The sequence below is a fragment of the Mirounga leonina genome, unplaced genomic scaffold (genome assembly GCF_011800145.1).
Source record: "Mirounga leonina isolate KUSES-001 unplaced genomic scaffold, KU_Mleo_1.0 Mir_125, whole genome shotgun sequence".
Taxonomy (NCBI): Eukaryota; Metazoa; Chordata; class Mammalia; order Carnivora; family Phocidae; genus Mirounga; species Mirounga leonina.
Window position 1 is genome coordinate 72188825 of NW_023270305.1, and position 13182 is coordinate 72202006.

Here is a 13182-nt window from a genome sequence, read left to right on the forward strand (position 1 = left end):
CACATGTGAGCATCCACTCATATTGAATAGGAGGAAAATTATAAGCCCTGGATGGTCCTTGGGGCAGTCATGACAGTAACAGATTTTTTAGGTAACAGCTGCTAGATGTCAAGAGGATACTGGGTCCCTATGCCTCAGAAAGGTGAACTGTATACACAAGTCACTAACAAAATGCTCTAACAGAAGACCGATACAACCAAATGTCATGAGAACAGAGAGAGGAATGGCTAATTCAAGTGGAGAGCAAGTGTCCAGAAAGGAGACCGGTAAAGATTCAATAGTTGCAAGGAGCCAGAAAGGCCCGCCAACCATCTTTGCAATCTGTAACATGGAAACCACCACCGCCCAGCCTGGGCACTAGGGGACACTGGAAGAGGCTTGGAGCTCACTGAAAAAACTCAGTTATCAGATACTGATGGTCAGAAATATAGATACAATGCATTAATTAAGGGACAGTAGTAAAGGTTATTTATATACAATCTTTGTCCTTTCGACCTTTCTACATGAGGTATCTGAACTTTCATAAATGTAACATTTTTATGTTGATATAAGTAATATATAGTCTTGTAATTTAAGACTATAAATGAATTAAGAGACATTTCTATTAAAGTTTTCATTGTGTCTCACTTCAAATACTGCACAAGTTAACATCTCTTGAAGGATTTACATTTGCTAGCTCAAACTTGTTTTAATGTGGTAGATAATTTCATGGCTTCAGTAAATGCCACCAGCGGGGAAGTCTCTTCTGTGGCTTCAAGGGCTTAGATTAGTTGGGCTGCATAGTTTTCATTCTCTATCATTGTCATCACCACCACCATCTTCGTCACTTTCTAAATGGGATTCTCATGGAGGGGAAAAGCCAGTTCTACGGTGTCTTATCTCTGGTAGAAGAGTACATACACTGCTTTCAACACAATTTGGCCTTCAGATGCAGGTGAGACACTACAGTGATTAAAATAATACCATTCGAGGGGCACCTGGGTGGCTCAGTCGTTAAGCGTCTGCCTTCGGCTCTGGTCATGATCCCGGGGTACTGGGATCGAGCCCTGCATCGGGCTCCCTGCTTAGCGGGAGGCCTGCTTCTCCCTCTCCCACTCCCCCTGCTTGTGTTCCTTCTCTCGCTGTGTCTCTGTCAAATAAATGAATAAAATCTTTAAAAAGTAAAATAATACCATTCGTCATATTTTTTCTTGCAAAAGCAGAATAGTGCCTTCCTACCCTTCCACAGTGGTTGAAAACAGAAATCAAATTATAGCAGCCAGGACTTGCATTTGGATTAATTAGGAATTCCAATATACCCAAGTTTTTCATAGGAAAACCAACTAAAGTATCCAACTTGGGTCTCAGGAAGCCATTTGAGGGCGCCTGGATGGCTCAGTTGGTTGGGTGGCTGCCTCTGGCTCAGGTCATGATCCAGGGGTCCTGGGATTGAGCCCCGCATCAGGCTCCCTGCTCAGCGGGGAGTCTGCTTCTCCCTCTTCCCTCTGCCTGCCACTCTGATCTCTGTGTCAAATAAATCTTAAAAAAAAATCACTTGAGATGTAACAAGTACTGGATGCTGGGATCAAATCCATTTTAGTGGCTTAACAATTTAGGTAATACTGGGGATTTTCAGCACCTAGCTCTTCTAAAATGTTCAATGCAATATTACAATATCAAAAGTTTTTAGGAGGTTTGTATTCTACACCTTTCATATTTTTCAAAATCCTCTTTTGCATTTTCAACTCCAATCTAAAGGACAGATCTTTTGTGTAGCTTAAGTGGTCCATCACCAAAGTGAATGTGCCTGGTGTCATTTCTGATGTAGTTGGTATCAGTGCTGCCTAAGTTGTTAAACAAGAATGCAGTCTTATCATTTTCATGTGTCCTGTGAAAAGCTGACCTTTGTAAGTTTCCTTGGCATGTCATGCATTATCAGAATCATTATTTCCTCCAACTGACTTATCCATTCTCTGAGAGAAGTTCTTGATCTTGGCTGGATCCATTATTAGGACTTGTAAATAATGACCTCTTCAAAACAAGCTATCACCATTAGAAACTTCGGACAAGAGGTGGAAGCAAGTGTCATTACCAAGAATTTGAATGGCTCAAATGTGTTTTACTTAAAGTGTGCGTAATCAAACAGCTTCTCCCTTATTGACAAATGTAATGCTGAATTTTTTTTGGCTACTATGACTGGTGTTTGAATCTGTTTTTTAAAGATTTTATTTGAGAGAGAGAATGAGCAGTGGAGAGGGGCAGAGGGAGAGAGAGAGAAGCAGACTCTACTGAGCAGGAAGCCTGATGTGGGGCTCCATCCCAGGACCCTGGGATCATGACCTGAGCCAAAGGCAGACGCTTAACCGACTGAGCCACCCAGGCGCCCACTAATTAATATTTTTATATCGAGTATTTGAAAATAACAAAGCTTTTCCTCTTTCGCACACAGATACTGCTGTATTTGTCTACAGTTACATTTCAGGATTCAAATTCTAACACTGGCTAAACATCACTAAGTATTTAAAACCTCATTCTTGGTTGTATTTTTGCTTAGAATCCAAACTTTGTTAGCACATGTTAATATATTTTCATGTGTGCTTTCAGTTTTCAGTTAAGTCCATTCAGGTTTTCAACATGAAGTCCTTTTTAAAATAACTACCTTGGGGCGCCTGGGTGGCTCAGTTGTTAAGCATCTGCCTTCGGCTCCGGTCATGGTCCCAGGGTCCTGGGATCGAGCCCCATATCGGGCTCCCTGCTCCGCGGGGAGTCTGCTGCTCCCTCTCCCACTCCCCCCTGCTTGTGTTCCCTCTCTGTGTCTCTCTCTGTCAAATAAATAAATAAAATCTTTAAAAAAAAAACAAACTATCTTTAATCAAATGGCAAATTGGAATTATCTGTAAGATTTTTCCTTTTAACTCCACTTCTTGACAAAACCCAGCAATGCACTTTGGTGTCTGTAAGGCCTCAAAAAGAAACCTATTTCTTCACATAAAGAACACAAGACTGGAGCAGCCCAAATTGTATTAGATTGAACACTTGAAGATCAGGTCCAGACCAGCAGGACCCCTGTGGAGAAGCTGCTCTGCAACCTTAACAACATATTCCCTAAATCTCCGCATTTCTGGGAGGAGCTGGTGACGTCAGCTCCAGGCTCGGTATGCTCTTTTACAGAAAGCCTCCAGTGTCTACTTTGTGCTCATTTACCATTTCCAATATAGCATTCTCGGTACCTTGCTCTGATGCTTCTTTCTAAGGAATCTAATGTTCTTCCAGGAAATGGTCTTCTGGACGTCCAATTAGTACAATTAACTGAGCAAAATGACCAATATGTGTAGATTTATCAATCTGCAGTGAAAATCCCTGATTTAATAATCTTCTGGAATACTGTTCATCCCAACTTCACCTGATAGAGCATCACATCATCTGGACTATTTCTCTTCTATTTCCTCTGCTAAACACACACTGTTGCAATCACTATGGAGCCAATAAAGAGAGCTCTTCCAGAACTGTGAGGGCCTGGGCTTAGCACTTCCTTGCTTCCTGAGTTGCATCAGATACCTTTGTAAAAGCAAGCTCACAAAAGCCCTTTGCCCTCCATAATACCCTTGCAGAGTTCCAAGAGCTCTGCATAAGGTGGGTGTTTGAGGCTTTGTTTTGTACCATGTCTCCCTCATCTGGCAAATGAGACATGACTTTCTGCACATACAAATTCAAACTTGTAATCCTCAGTATACTTCCTAATTAGTGAGTTAGATTTTTTTCCCCCACTAATGCATTTGTCCCGCCTTTACTCAAAAAGTTATGATGGAAAGTAAATATTTGTTAAATTTAAATTAAAACGAGCCATATGTATTGTGGATTTTCATGGCCTTAAGCAAACTGATGTCTAAATAGAGGTTTTAGGTTGTCTGCATTATTAAGACTTATCTTTAACTGCAACAAAAATTCAAATGTTAGGGGCACCTGGGTGGGCTCAGTCAGTTAAGCGTCTGCCTTCAGCTCAGCTCATGATCCTGGGGTCCTGGGATCAAGCCCTGCATCGTCATTCACAATAAAAACTCTCAACAAAGTAGGTCTAGAGGGAACATAGTTCAATGTAATAAAGGCCTTATATGAAAAACCCACAGCTAACATCATACCCAATGGGGAAAAAGAACTTCTTCCCTAAGGTCAAGAACAAGGATGTCTCCCTCACCACTTTTATTCAACATCCTACTGGTAGTCCTAGCCATGGCAATCAGAAAACAAAAAGAAATAAAAGTCATGCAAATCCATAAGGAAGAATTAAAACTTTCACTATTTGAGCGCCTGGGTGGCTCAGTTGGTTAAGCAACTGCCTTCGGCTCAGGTCATGATCCTGGAGTCCTGGGATCGAGTCCCGCATCGGGCTCCCTGCTCAGCGGGGAGTCTGCTTCTCCCTCTGACCCTCCCCCCTCTCATGTTCTATCTCATTCTCTCTCTCAAATAAATAAAATGTTTAAAAAAAAAAAAAACTTTCACTATTTGCAGGTGACATGATACTATATAGTGAAAACCCTAGAGACTCTGCCAAAAAGCTACTAGACTACTAGAATAAATGAATTCAGTCAAGTCGCAGGATACAAAAATCAATGTACAGAAATCTACCGCATTCGTATACACTAATAATGAAGCAGCGGAAAGTGAAATTAAGAAAACGATCCCATTTACAATTAACCAAAAATAAGATATCTGGGAATAAACTTAACCAAGGAGGTGAAAGACCTGTACTCTGAAAACTATAAAACATTGATGAAAGAAATTCAAGACAACACAAAGAAATGAAAAGACATTTCATGCTCATGGTTGGAAGAACAAATATTGTTAAAATGTCCATACTACCCAAAGCAATCCACAGATTTAATGCAGTCCCTATCAAAATACCAGCAGCATTTTTCACAGAACTGGAACAAACAATCCTAAAATTTGTATGGAACCACAAAAGACCCTGAATAGCCAAAGCAATCTTGAAAAAACTGGAGGTATCACAATTCCAGATTTCAACTTATATTGCAAAACTAGTAATCAAAACAGCATGGTATTGGCAGAAAAAGAGACACATAGATCAATGGAACAGAATAGAAAACCCAAAAATAAACCCACAAATATATGATCAATTAATCTTCAACAAAAGAGGAAAGCATATCCAATGGGAAAAAGTCTCTTCAACAAATGGTGTTGAGAAAACTGGACCACTTCCTTTCACCATAAACCAAAAAAAAACCCCTCAAAATGGATTAAGGACCTAAATGTGAGACCTGAAACGATAAAAATCCTTGAAGACAGCACAGGCAGTAATTTCTCTGACATCAACCGTAGCAACATTTTTCTAGATAGGTCTCCTCCATTATTCTAGATAGGCAATGGAAACAAAAGTAGAAATAAACTGTTGGGACTACATCAAAATAAAAAGCTTCTGCACATCAAAGGAAACAACCAGCAAAACAAAAGGCAATCATTGGATTGGGAGAAGGTATTTGCAAATGACATACCTGATAAAGGGTTAATATCCAAAATATATAAAGAACTTACACAACTCAATATCCAAAAAACAAATAATCCAATTTAAAAATGGGCAGAAGACATGAATACACATTTCTCCAAAGATATCCAGATGGCCAACAGACACATGAAAAGATGCTCAACATCACTCTCATCAGGGAAATGCAAATAAAAACTACAGTGAGTTATCACCTCACACCTGTCAGAATGGCTGAAATCAACAACACAAGAAACAAGTGTTGGCGAGGATGTGGAGAAAAAGGAACCCTTGGGCACTGTTGGTGGGAATGCACACTGGTGCAGCCACTGTGGAAAACAGTATGGAGTTTCCTCAAAAAATTAAAAAATAGATCTACCCTATGATCCAGTAATTGCACTACTGGGCATTTACCCCAGAAATACAAAAACACTAATTCAAAGGGTATATATGCACCCTATGTTTACTGCAGCATTATTTACAACAGCCCAACTATGGAAGCAGCCCAAGTGTCCATCGACTGATGAATGGATAAAGAAAATGTGGCATATATATATATGCAATATATAATACAGTGGAATATTATTCAGCCATAAGAATGAGATCTTGCCATTTGCAACAACATGGATGGAGCTAGAAAGTATAATACTAAGCAAAATAAGTCAGAGAAAGACAAATACCATGTGATTTCACTCATAGTGAAATTTTAGAAACAAACAAGCAAAGGAAAAAAAAGGGACAAACCAAGAAACAGACTGTTAACTACAGAAAACAAACTGGTGGTTACCAGAGGGAAGGTGGGGGGATGGGTGAACTAGGTGATGGGGATTAAGAGCACTGAGTAATGTACAGAATTGTTGAATCACTCTGTTGTACACCTGAAACACTGGGGTCCAGACACCATGTTGGCATTACTAAGCCACCTCTGTGACTTTCAGAGATCCAAGGAATACCTTAAGGTTATGGCCAAGTATAACCTCATAGGTTTCAAAACTGATTTCTTTGTTCCCAGTTACCTGCTTAAACTTGAGGGAAGCATGGTCTTACATGCTGGACGAATGGAATGGTCCTTCAAAAGAGGCTTAAATAGCCACCTATTAAGGCAACCAGGGTCTGCTTCCCCACACATTCCACAGGCCAGTGGTTCTCAAAGCGTGGTCCTCAGAACCAGGGAGCCGGAAACTCTGGAGCGGCGGGCACCCAGGAACCTGGGTTTTAACAAGCCCTCCAGATGATTCCGATGCACCCTCAAGTTTGGCAACCGCTGTCATAGGCTATACAGTCCAGTACTGAAAATCTGTTATCAGCAACCCCAGATTAGAAACATCTGTTGACTCAAGTCTAAATGAAATTTGAAAAGAGAACAACTTCAGAGTCACACACAAAGCTTAACTTGTGTCAAAGCAGAACAGAACCTATGTTTTCTCGGTAGAATTTCTTACCGGGAGGGATGTGAAGTCTATATAACAGTTTGATTTTCTCATTCATTTCTCCATTATACATAACATCTGCCAAAAAAAAAGAGAGAGAGAGAATGAGTAGATGCAAATGGTTAAAGTACATTTGTTGTGACACAAACTCACTGGGGGGAGAGAACTTAGTACGGTCTGTACCTGTTCACCCAATACTTCCCTGCCCCTCCCCCAGACACACAGTGTTTGAAATGAAAACCTACAAGGTCATTCTTGAGCTGCAAGACAACTTCGTGAATTTTGTCTGGCCTCATACCTTCTGAAAGATTTTAATTTCAGGCCAGTCCCTAATACACTTCATTGTGTGGATCTACTTGCTCCCTGTCTTGTGTTCACAGACTCCTGTCCCAAATTAACTCACTGCAGTGAAGACCCACAGGGTCCTACCGAGACAGCTCACAAATGCTTTGAATTCGATCAGGTGGTCCATGTTGTCATCCAGGAGCCTGAAAGTCCTCTCCGCGAGGATCTCCGTGTGGGCCCCACAGGTCCATGGCGAGACAAGCTGAAACAAGTGTGCAAACTGCCGGGCATCTATGCGGTACTGTTCTGCGTAAGGCCTGCTGGGGTCGTGGCGCGGGGCCATGGGCCGGAGCTGCTCCCAGTAACAGCTCATCATGTGCTCTCTCTTCAAACAAGAGGGAGAGAGGGATCTATGAGAGATGGGGGCCTGTGGGGGGCTGCATGCTTAAAAGCCAAAGTTAACTTGGCCTTCTCTCAGGACTCACTTGGCCTCATAAATTATGTATTGAATAAGAACATTATAACACGAACAAATGAAAAAAATTAAAGTACTTACAATCTCATTACTCTAACAAGACAAGTAAAAGATCTCCCTTGTTATCTTACACTTCTTGCCCACAAGAATATGTAATTTTGACCTCTTTCTCTAGGATCTTTTTATTGTAGCACACAATACCTAACAAAACTTACCATTTTAACCATTTTTCAATGTGCAGTTCAGCTGCCATAGTTTTAATTCTAGGAGACCTAATTTTTATTCTATTTTCTCATCAAATCACATCTGAAAATGAAAAAGTGCTAGACAGATCTACAGAATACAGAAGAAACCAGTTGCCCTGGTTGCCTGTGGGGAGGGAACATACGGGTGGGGACTCAAATGTAGAACCAAGTCGTCTTTTTTTTTTTTTTTTTTTTTTAAGATTTTATTATTTGAGAGAGCGCATGAAAGAGCAAGTGCACGAGCAGTGGGGAGAGGCAGAGGGAGAGGGAGAAGCAGACTCCCCGCAGTCCCCGATGTGGGACTCGATCCTAGGACCCTGGGATCATGATCTGGGCTGAAGGCAGAAGCTTAACCAACTAAGCCACCCAGGCGCCCCAGAACCAAGTCTTTTTACTGCATACCTTCTTATAAATTTTGAACCAGATGAATATATTAACAATTCAAAAAACTGGAAGTAAAAAAAAAAAAAAGTGATTCAAAGTCTTGGGAATACACTGACAACCAGAGCAATCAAAACTGGCCCTGTCCCTGAGGTTTGCCTCTTTAGGACGCATCTCTTACATCCATGCTAAGTCACCTCCTGGGACGTCTCGGCTCACTGAAGTAATTCCCAATGACTGTGGGCTTCTATGCAGAAGTGTCCTCCCCCCATCCCGGTGGCGCGGAAACGAATATGGAGGCTGTAACACGTAAGCACAGATCCTTGGATGGAAACCAAAATGCCATTTATAATTTTACTGTCATACTTGTTGGCAGTCAAGTTCTTCGAATAGCCTTTGCAGAATTGTGAAAAATACCCCAAGAACTTTTCAGTGTGAGACAACGGTCTAATGAAATTTCCATTCCTAAAAACCCAAGACACACTACTAAAGTCCATTGTGTATCTGTGCATCCTGTGATGCTTAAGACCCACAGAATCCTGCCAAGAAAACAGTTATAATAAGTAAGCCAAGGACTGAAGCAATCAGTTTACACAGAATCCTACAGAAAAACAAACTGATATAAAAAAAAAAAAAGACCATGGATATAAGCAGGTGATACAAAGAAGTACACAATTATCTGTATGGTACTCAACCTCGCTAATGGATAAATTTAAATTAAAATAAAATGCAATTTTCTACAAGACTAGCAAAATTGCAAAAGATCTATAATAAACGCTAGGTGAGTGTGGAGTGTAGGAAATGAGCACTCTCAGGCATCATCAGTGGAACTGAAATTTGAAAAATCAAACACATTTTAGTAATACAGGCTACAGTTTGGTTTGTGCATCTCGAAGGGCCCCATCCCACAGAAACTGTACCACTGGTGTAGCTGCATGTAGGTGTGGGGACTCACTGCCAGGCTATCAGGAGTGGATCACTGTGCCTGTCTCCCTGCCCCACTTTTATCCACTCTTTCAAGCAAGGACGCTTCCAGCAGGGCACCTGAAAATGTTCTTTGCTGGGTGATTTAAGTAAGTAGCAAGACCTGAGAATCCACCTAAATATCTAAATATTAGAAATATGGTTTATTTACTATTACCAATCTGATAGATTATAAGGCTATTTTAAAATGAGTAAGACTATGTGGCAACATGGAAAAGTGTTAACAGTACCGAGGGAAAATAGAAGATAAAGTAGCACATGTACCAGCCAAATATAAAAATATGTCTACATGTATTATGGGGGGGTTAGGAGTCCTCATAAAGCATAAGAGGTGGGAATGTCAGTAATGGTCACTGTTCCATCCACCAAGGCCTGGGAACTCCGTGTAGAACAGTGTGGAACGGGCTACCAGCACGGAAGGAAGGCCTTCTGCAGAGCACAGCGCTTGTGTGAGCTGTAGGCAGGCGAGACGAAGACGGAGCTGGCAGGTGGGGCAGGTGACAACGTGGGCTGGGGCCTGTCACTCCCTCATCTTCCCAGAGTTTCCTACCTTGAATAAGTCATAGAGTTCTTCCAGGTCTTCAGGAGGAATGGAGACTTCTGGGATAACAACGCGGAGCTTGAGGAAAGAACCAACAGCAATGAATTCTCTGCCTGCACCTGGGAGGATCAAAGGGAACGGGGGGGCTCTTCTTGCTCGTGGGGGACACCAGGTGCAAGTCCTGTCTACCAGAGCAATCTGTTCCTTTCTGATGCCAGGATCACGTTATGGTAACTTTCTCAAGGTGTTTACCCTCAGCCTTGCCAATTCACACATCAGTGCCTGGGGACAAACGCGTGAGTTTAATGGAAGTCAAACTCTAGCAAAGACGAGGCTGGGGCAGGAAGTTCCTCCCGAAGAACAACACTGCAGGCCTTCCGTGCCAGGCATTTTCTATATCGTACCTCGTTTAATCCCAGATGCTGGCTATTAGTAGCCTCCTTTACAACTGGGGAAATTGAGGCTCACGGGGCTTAAATTGCTCACAATCTGTCTGACTCTCAAACCCGTTTCTATGCCAGGTCACCCTAATTCAATGCAGGGGGGTGGGGTGGCATTCTTTTTCTTAAGTTTCTTTAGTTTACTTTTAGTAATCTTTACACCCAACGTGGGGCTCAAACTCGGGACCCCAAGGTTCAGGAGTCACATGCCAGCCAGGTGCCCCAAAAGCTGGCATTCTCATGAGATCCACAGGAACAGAGCCCAGGTTCGCGCCCAACTGCCATTCTGACAACCCATGACTCACTACGTTCTGCTTTGTGGTATCTTCGTGGCCCTGGAGAACCCTGATCCTGTGCCTACAGCGCAGGTGCTCGAGCTGCTCCACAGACTGGTCTCCAAATTTCTGCAGAGAAACGAATGTCCCTCAACACCCATCTCTGACCAGGTTTCCCGGAGGATGAGGGTGGGGACGGGGCCAGGCCCAGTTACCTCATAGGAGTCCCGGATCAGGTCGGCAATGTCAGTCCCAGGGTAGGGCTCCTGGTCATCGGACAAAAAGGCATGGTGGCTGCCGACGGGGGGTCCAGGGCTGTCCTCATTCTTAATGTGATCTAGAAACCTGAGCACACAACCCACCACTGAAGCACTGGTTTCCCCTCGCCTGCGAACCGCACCCCACCCGCTACCTTCCCAGGGGCCGGGGGAAATGTCAGAGCACTTTCAGACCCAGCTCATCCGTCTCCAAACACTGGGAGGAGGGCAAGATAACTACTGTGCTCCTTTAGAGGAAAGGAGACACGCCTAAAGCCAGACTTGTTCATCTGGGCCCCATGGGTAGGTTTGCAGAGACCTGGGACTCTGGTGAAGTCAACACAAAGTTCTGTGCATACACGTGCCACTGTAAGCTTCCACAGTATTCTGAAAGGGAAACTTTCATCTGTCTTTCAACTTGCCCTCAGCTACGAGAGAGCCAGATTCCAGTCCTCGGCCTCGTGGGACTTTTCTTGCACTGCAACACACCAAGCCCCTACACATCAAACGTCCGAAACCTCCAGCTGGCTGCCTGAGACCACCAGTTCCCAGTGCCTGCCTGCCCCATTCCAGGCCACTATGAGTGTGTATCTCCCCAGAGACAAGCGCGGATGGCCCACTCTCCTCCTGTACCCTCACTTGCTGGAGAGGAGCTGGGAAGATGGCGCTCTTCACCACATGCAGGCAACAGTGCCACCTCACTGGCTGGCTTGGGGGGGGGGGACCACGGCGTGACAAGTGGCAGAGTGGAAGGAAAAATTCCACAGTGACAGCCCTGCTGAGCACCCGCTGCTGCTTCCACCTGGTCTATTTTGCAGAGCCCGTGATAGCCCTCCTCAACCCGCCACCCCAACCCCGTGAGCCCACCTGCTGAGGACCATGAGGGCCTGGCCATCGTCCTTGCTGCTGCACAGGCCCTGGGCATTGGCTTCCAGCACGGCCAGCCCCAGCTGGAAAATGGCTTTGATCCCATCGTAGAAGAAGCAATCCACAACGCTCACCGCACTCTCCAGAGGCATAATGCTGAGGAACAGAGTCAGGAACCAGGAGAGAGAGATGGACGCGAGGGCGGAGAGGTCATTCATGTGCTCCGCCAGCTCGGGGAGGTGCTCCTTGATGAGCTCCTCAAAGACCGACTGGTCTACCTGGGCCCCTGAAAAAGGCAGACCACGGAGACTTGGTTGGGGAAGGAGTCACACTTTCTAAAGTTAGCCTGAAACTGAAACTACTCGGAGATGAGCAGAACAATGAAACAGAATTTGAGTCCAGAAAAGGACTCGTACTTAACTGGTTTTTGACACTGACTAGAGCAATTCAGTGGGGAAAGGACAGTCTTTTCAAAAAATAATGCTCAATCAAGTGCACACCTGTGTGGGAGCAGGGTGGGGACCTCAAGTCCTACTTCACATCATACAAGAAAATACATTTGAAATGTGTCGTAGACCTCAATATAAAAGCTAATACTATAAAGCTTCTAAAGAAAAATATAGGAAAAAGGCATCATTTCTTAGGACACAAAAAGCACTAGCCACAGAAAAAAAATTATAAATTGGACTTCATGAAAATAAAAGACTGGTATTCCTCAAAAAACATTAGTAAAAATAGGAATGCAAACTTCACATTAAGAAAATATTTATAATACATATACCTGACAAGGGTCTTGTATTCAAAATAAAACTCTTGCAACTTAGTGGTCAATAACCCATTTTTTCTTAAATAGGCAAAAGATGTGAGCAGACACTTCAAAAGAGACAATAAACAAATGGCCAGGAAGCACAGAAAAATATGTTCAACATCATTCATCGAAGAAATGCAAAGTAAAACCTCCATGATAGATCCCTTCTTCCCCGCTAGAATGGCAAAACTTAAAAAGACAACTCTGAAGGCTAACAGGGATGTGGAGCAACCAGAACTCACACACTGCTGGTAGGAGATCTGTGACCGCAGTGTATCCGCTTTGAAAAACCAACAGTTTCTTAGTTGACCTATGCCCTATGGCCTAGCAATTCTACTCCTAGGTAAACACTCAAGAAAACGGACAATCTTGAGTCACTTACTTACTTACACATGCATGTGTATCTCAACTTCACTTACGATAAAAGACTGGAAACCACGCAGACCTCTAAACGAATCACGGTCTGAGTGTGCAGGGTGACTCAGCCAGAAGAAGGAGCAGAGTACTAATGCCTCAGCAACCGCGTGTCGTGTGCAGGAAAACAGACCCAGAAGAGTGTGTTCTCCATGGTTACACTGAGACCAAGTTCAAGAACTTGGGCCCAACTAACCCGTGGTGACAGACCCCAGGACCGAGTGTTGCCTGTGGCAGGGAAGGGGCAGAAGGGAAGTGGGGGGTTATGGAAATGCTCCAGCCTGTATTGGGGCGGTGCTCACAC

The 13182-nt window shown here is 43.5% G+C and overlaps 1 protein-coding gene across 6 annotated transcripts in view; it reads right to left on the reverse strand.

Moving 5' to 3' along the window:
* TBC1D8 (TBC1 domain family member 8) overlaps positions 1 to 13182 on the reverse strand; it is a 98397-nt gene that overhangs the window by 4007 nt on the left and 81208 nt on the right. For all 6 annotated transcript variants that reach the window (XM_035001801.1, XM_035001800.1, XM_035001799.1 and 3 more), the window contains 6 exons: positions 11657 to 11942; positions 10748 to 10877; positions 10563 to 10661; positions 9827 to 9895; positions 7336 to 7576; positions 6919 to 6984 (listed from right to left, as the gene is read on the reverse strand). In XM_035001801.1, coding sequence (XP_034857692.1) covers positions 6919 to 6984; positions 7336 to 7576; positions 9827 to 9895; positions 10563 to 10661; positions 10748 to 10877; positions 11657 to 11942 — 891 coding nt within the window. The remainder of the gene's footprint in view (positions 1 to 6918; positions 6985 to 7335; positions 7577 to 9826; positions 9896 to 10562; positions 10662 to 10747; positions 10878 to 11656; positions 11943 to 13182) is intronic.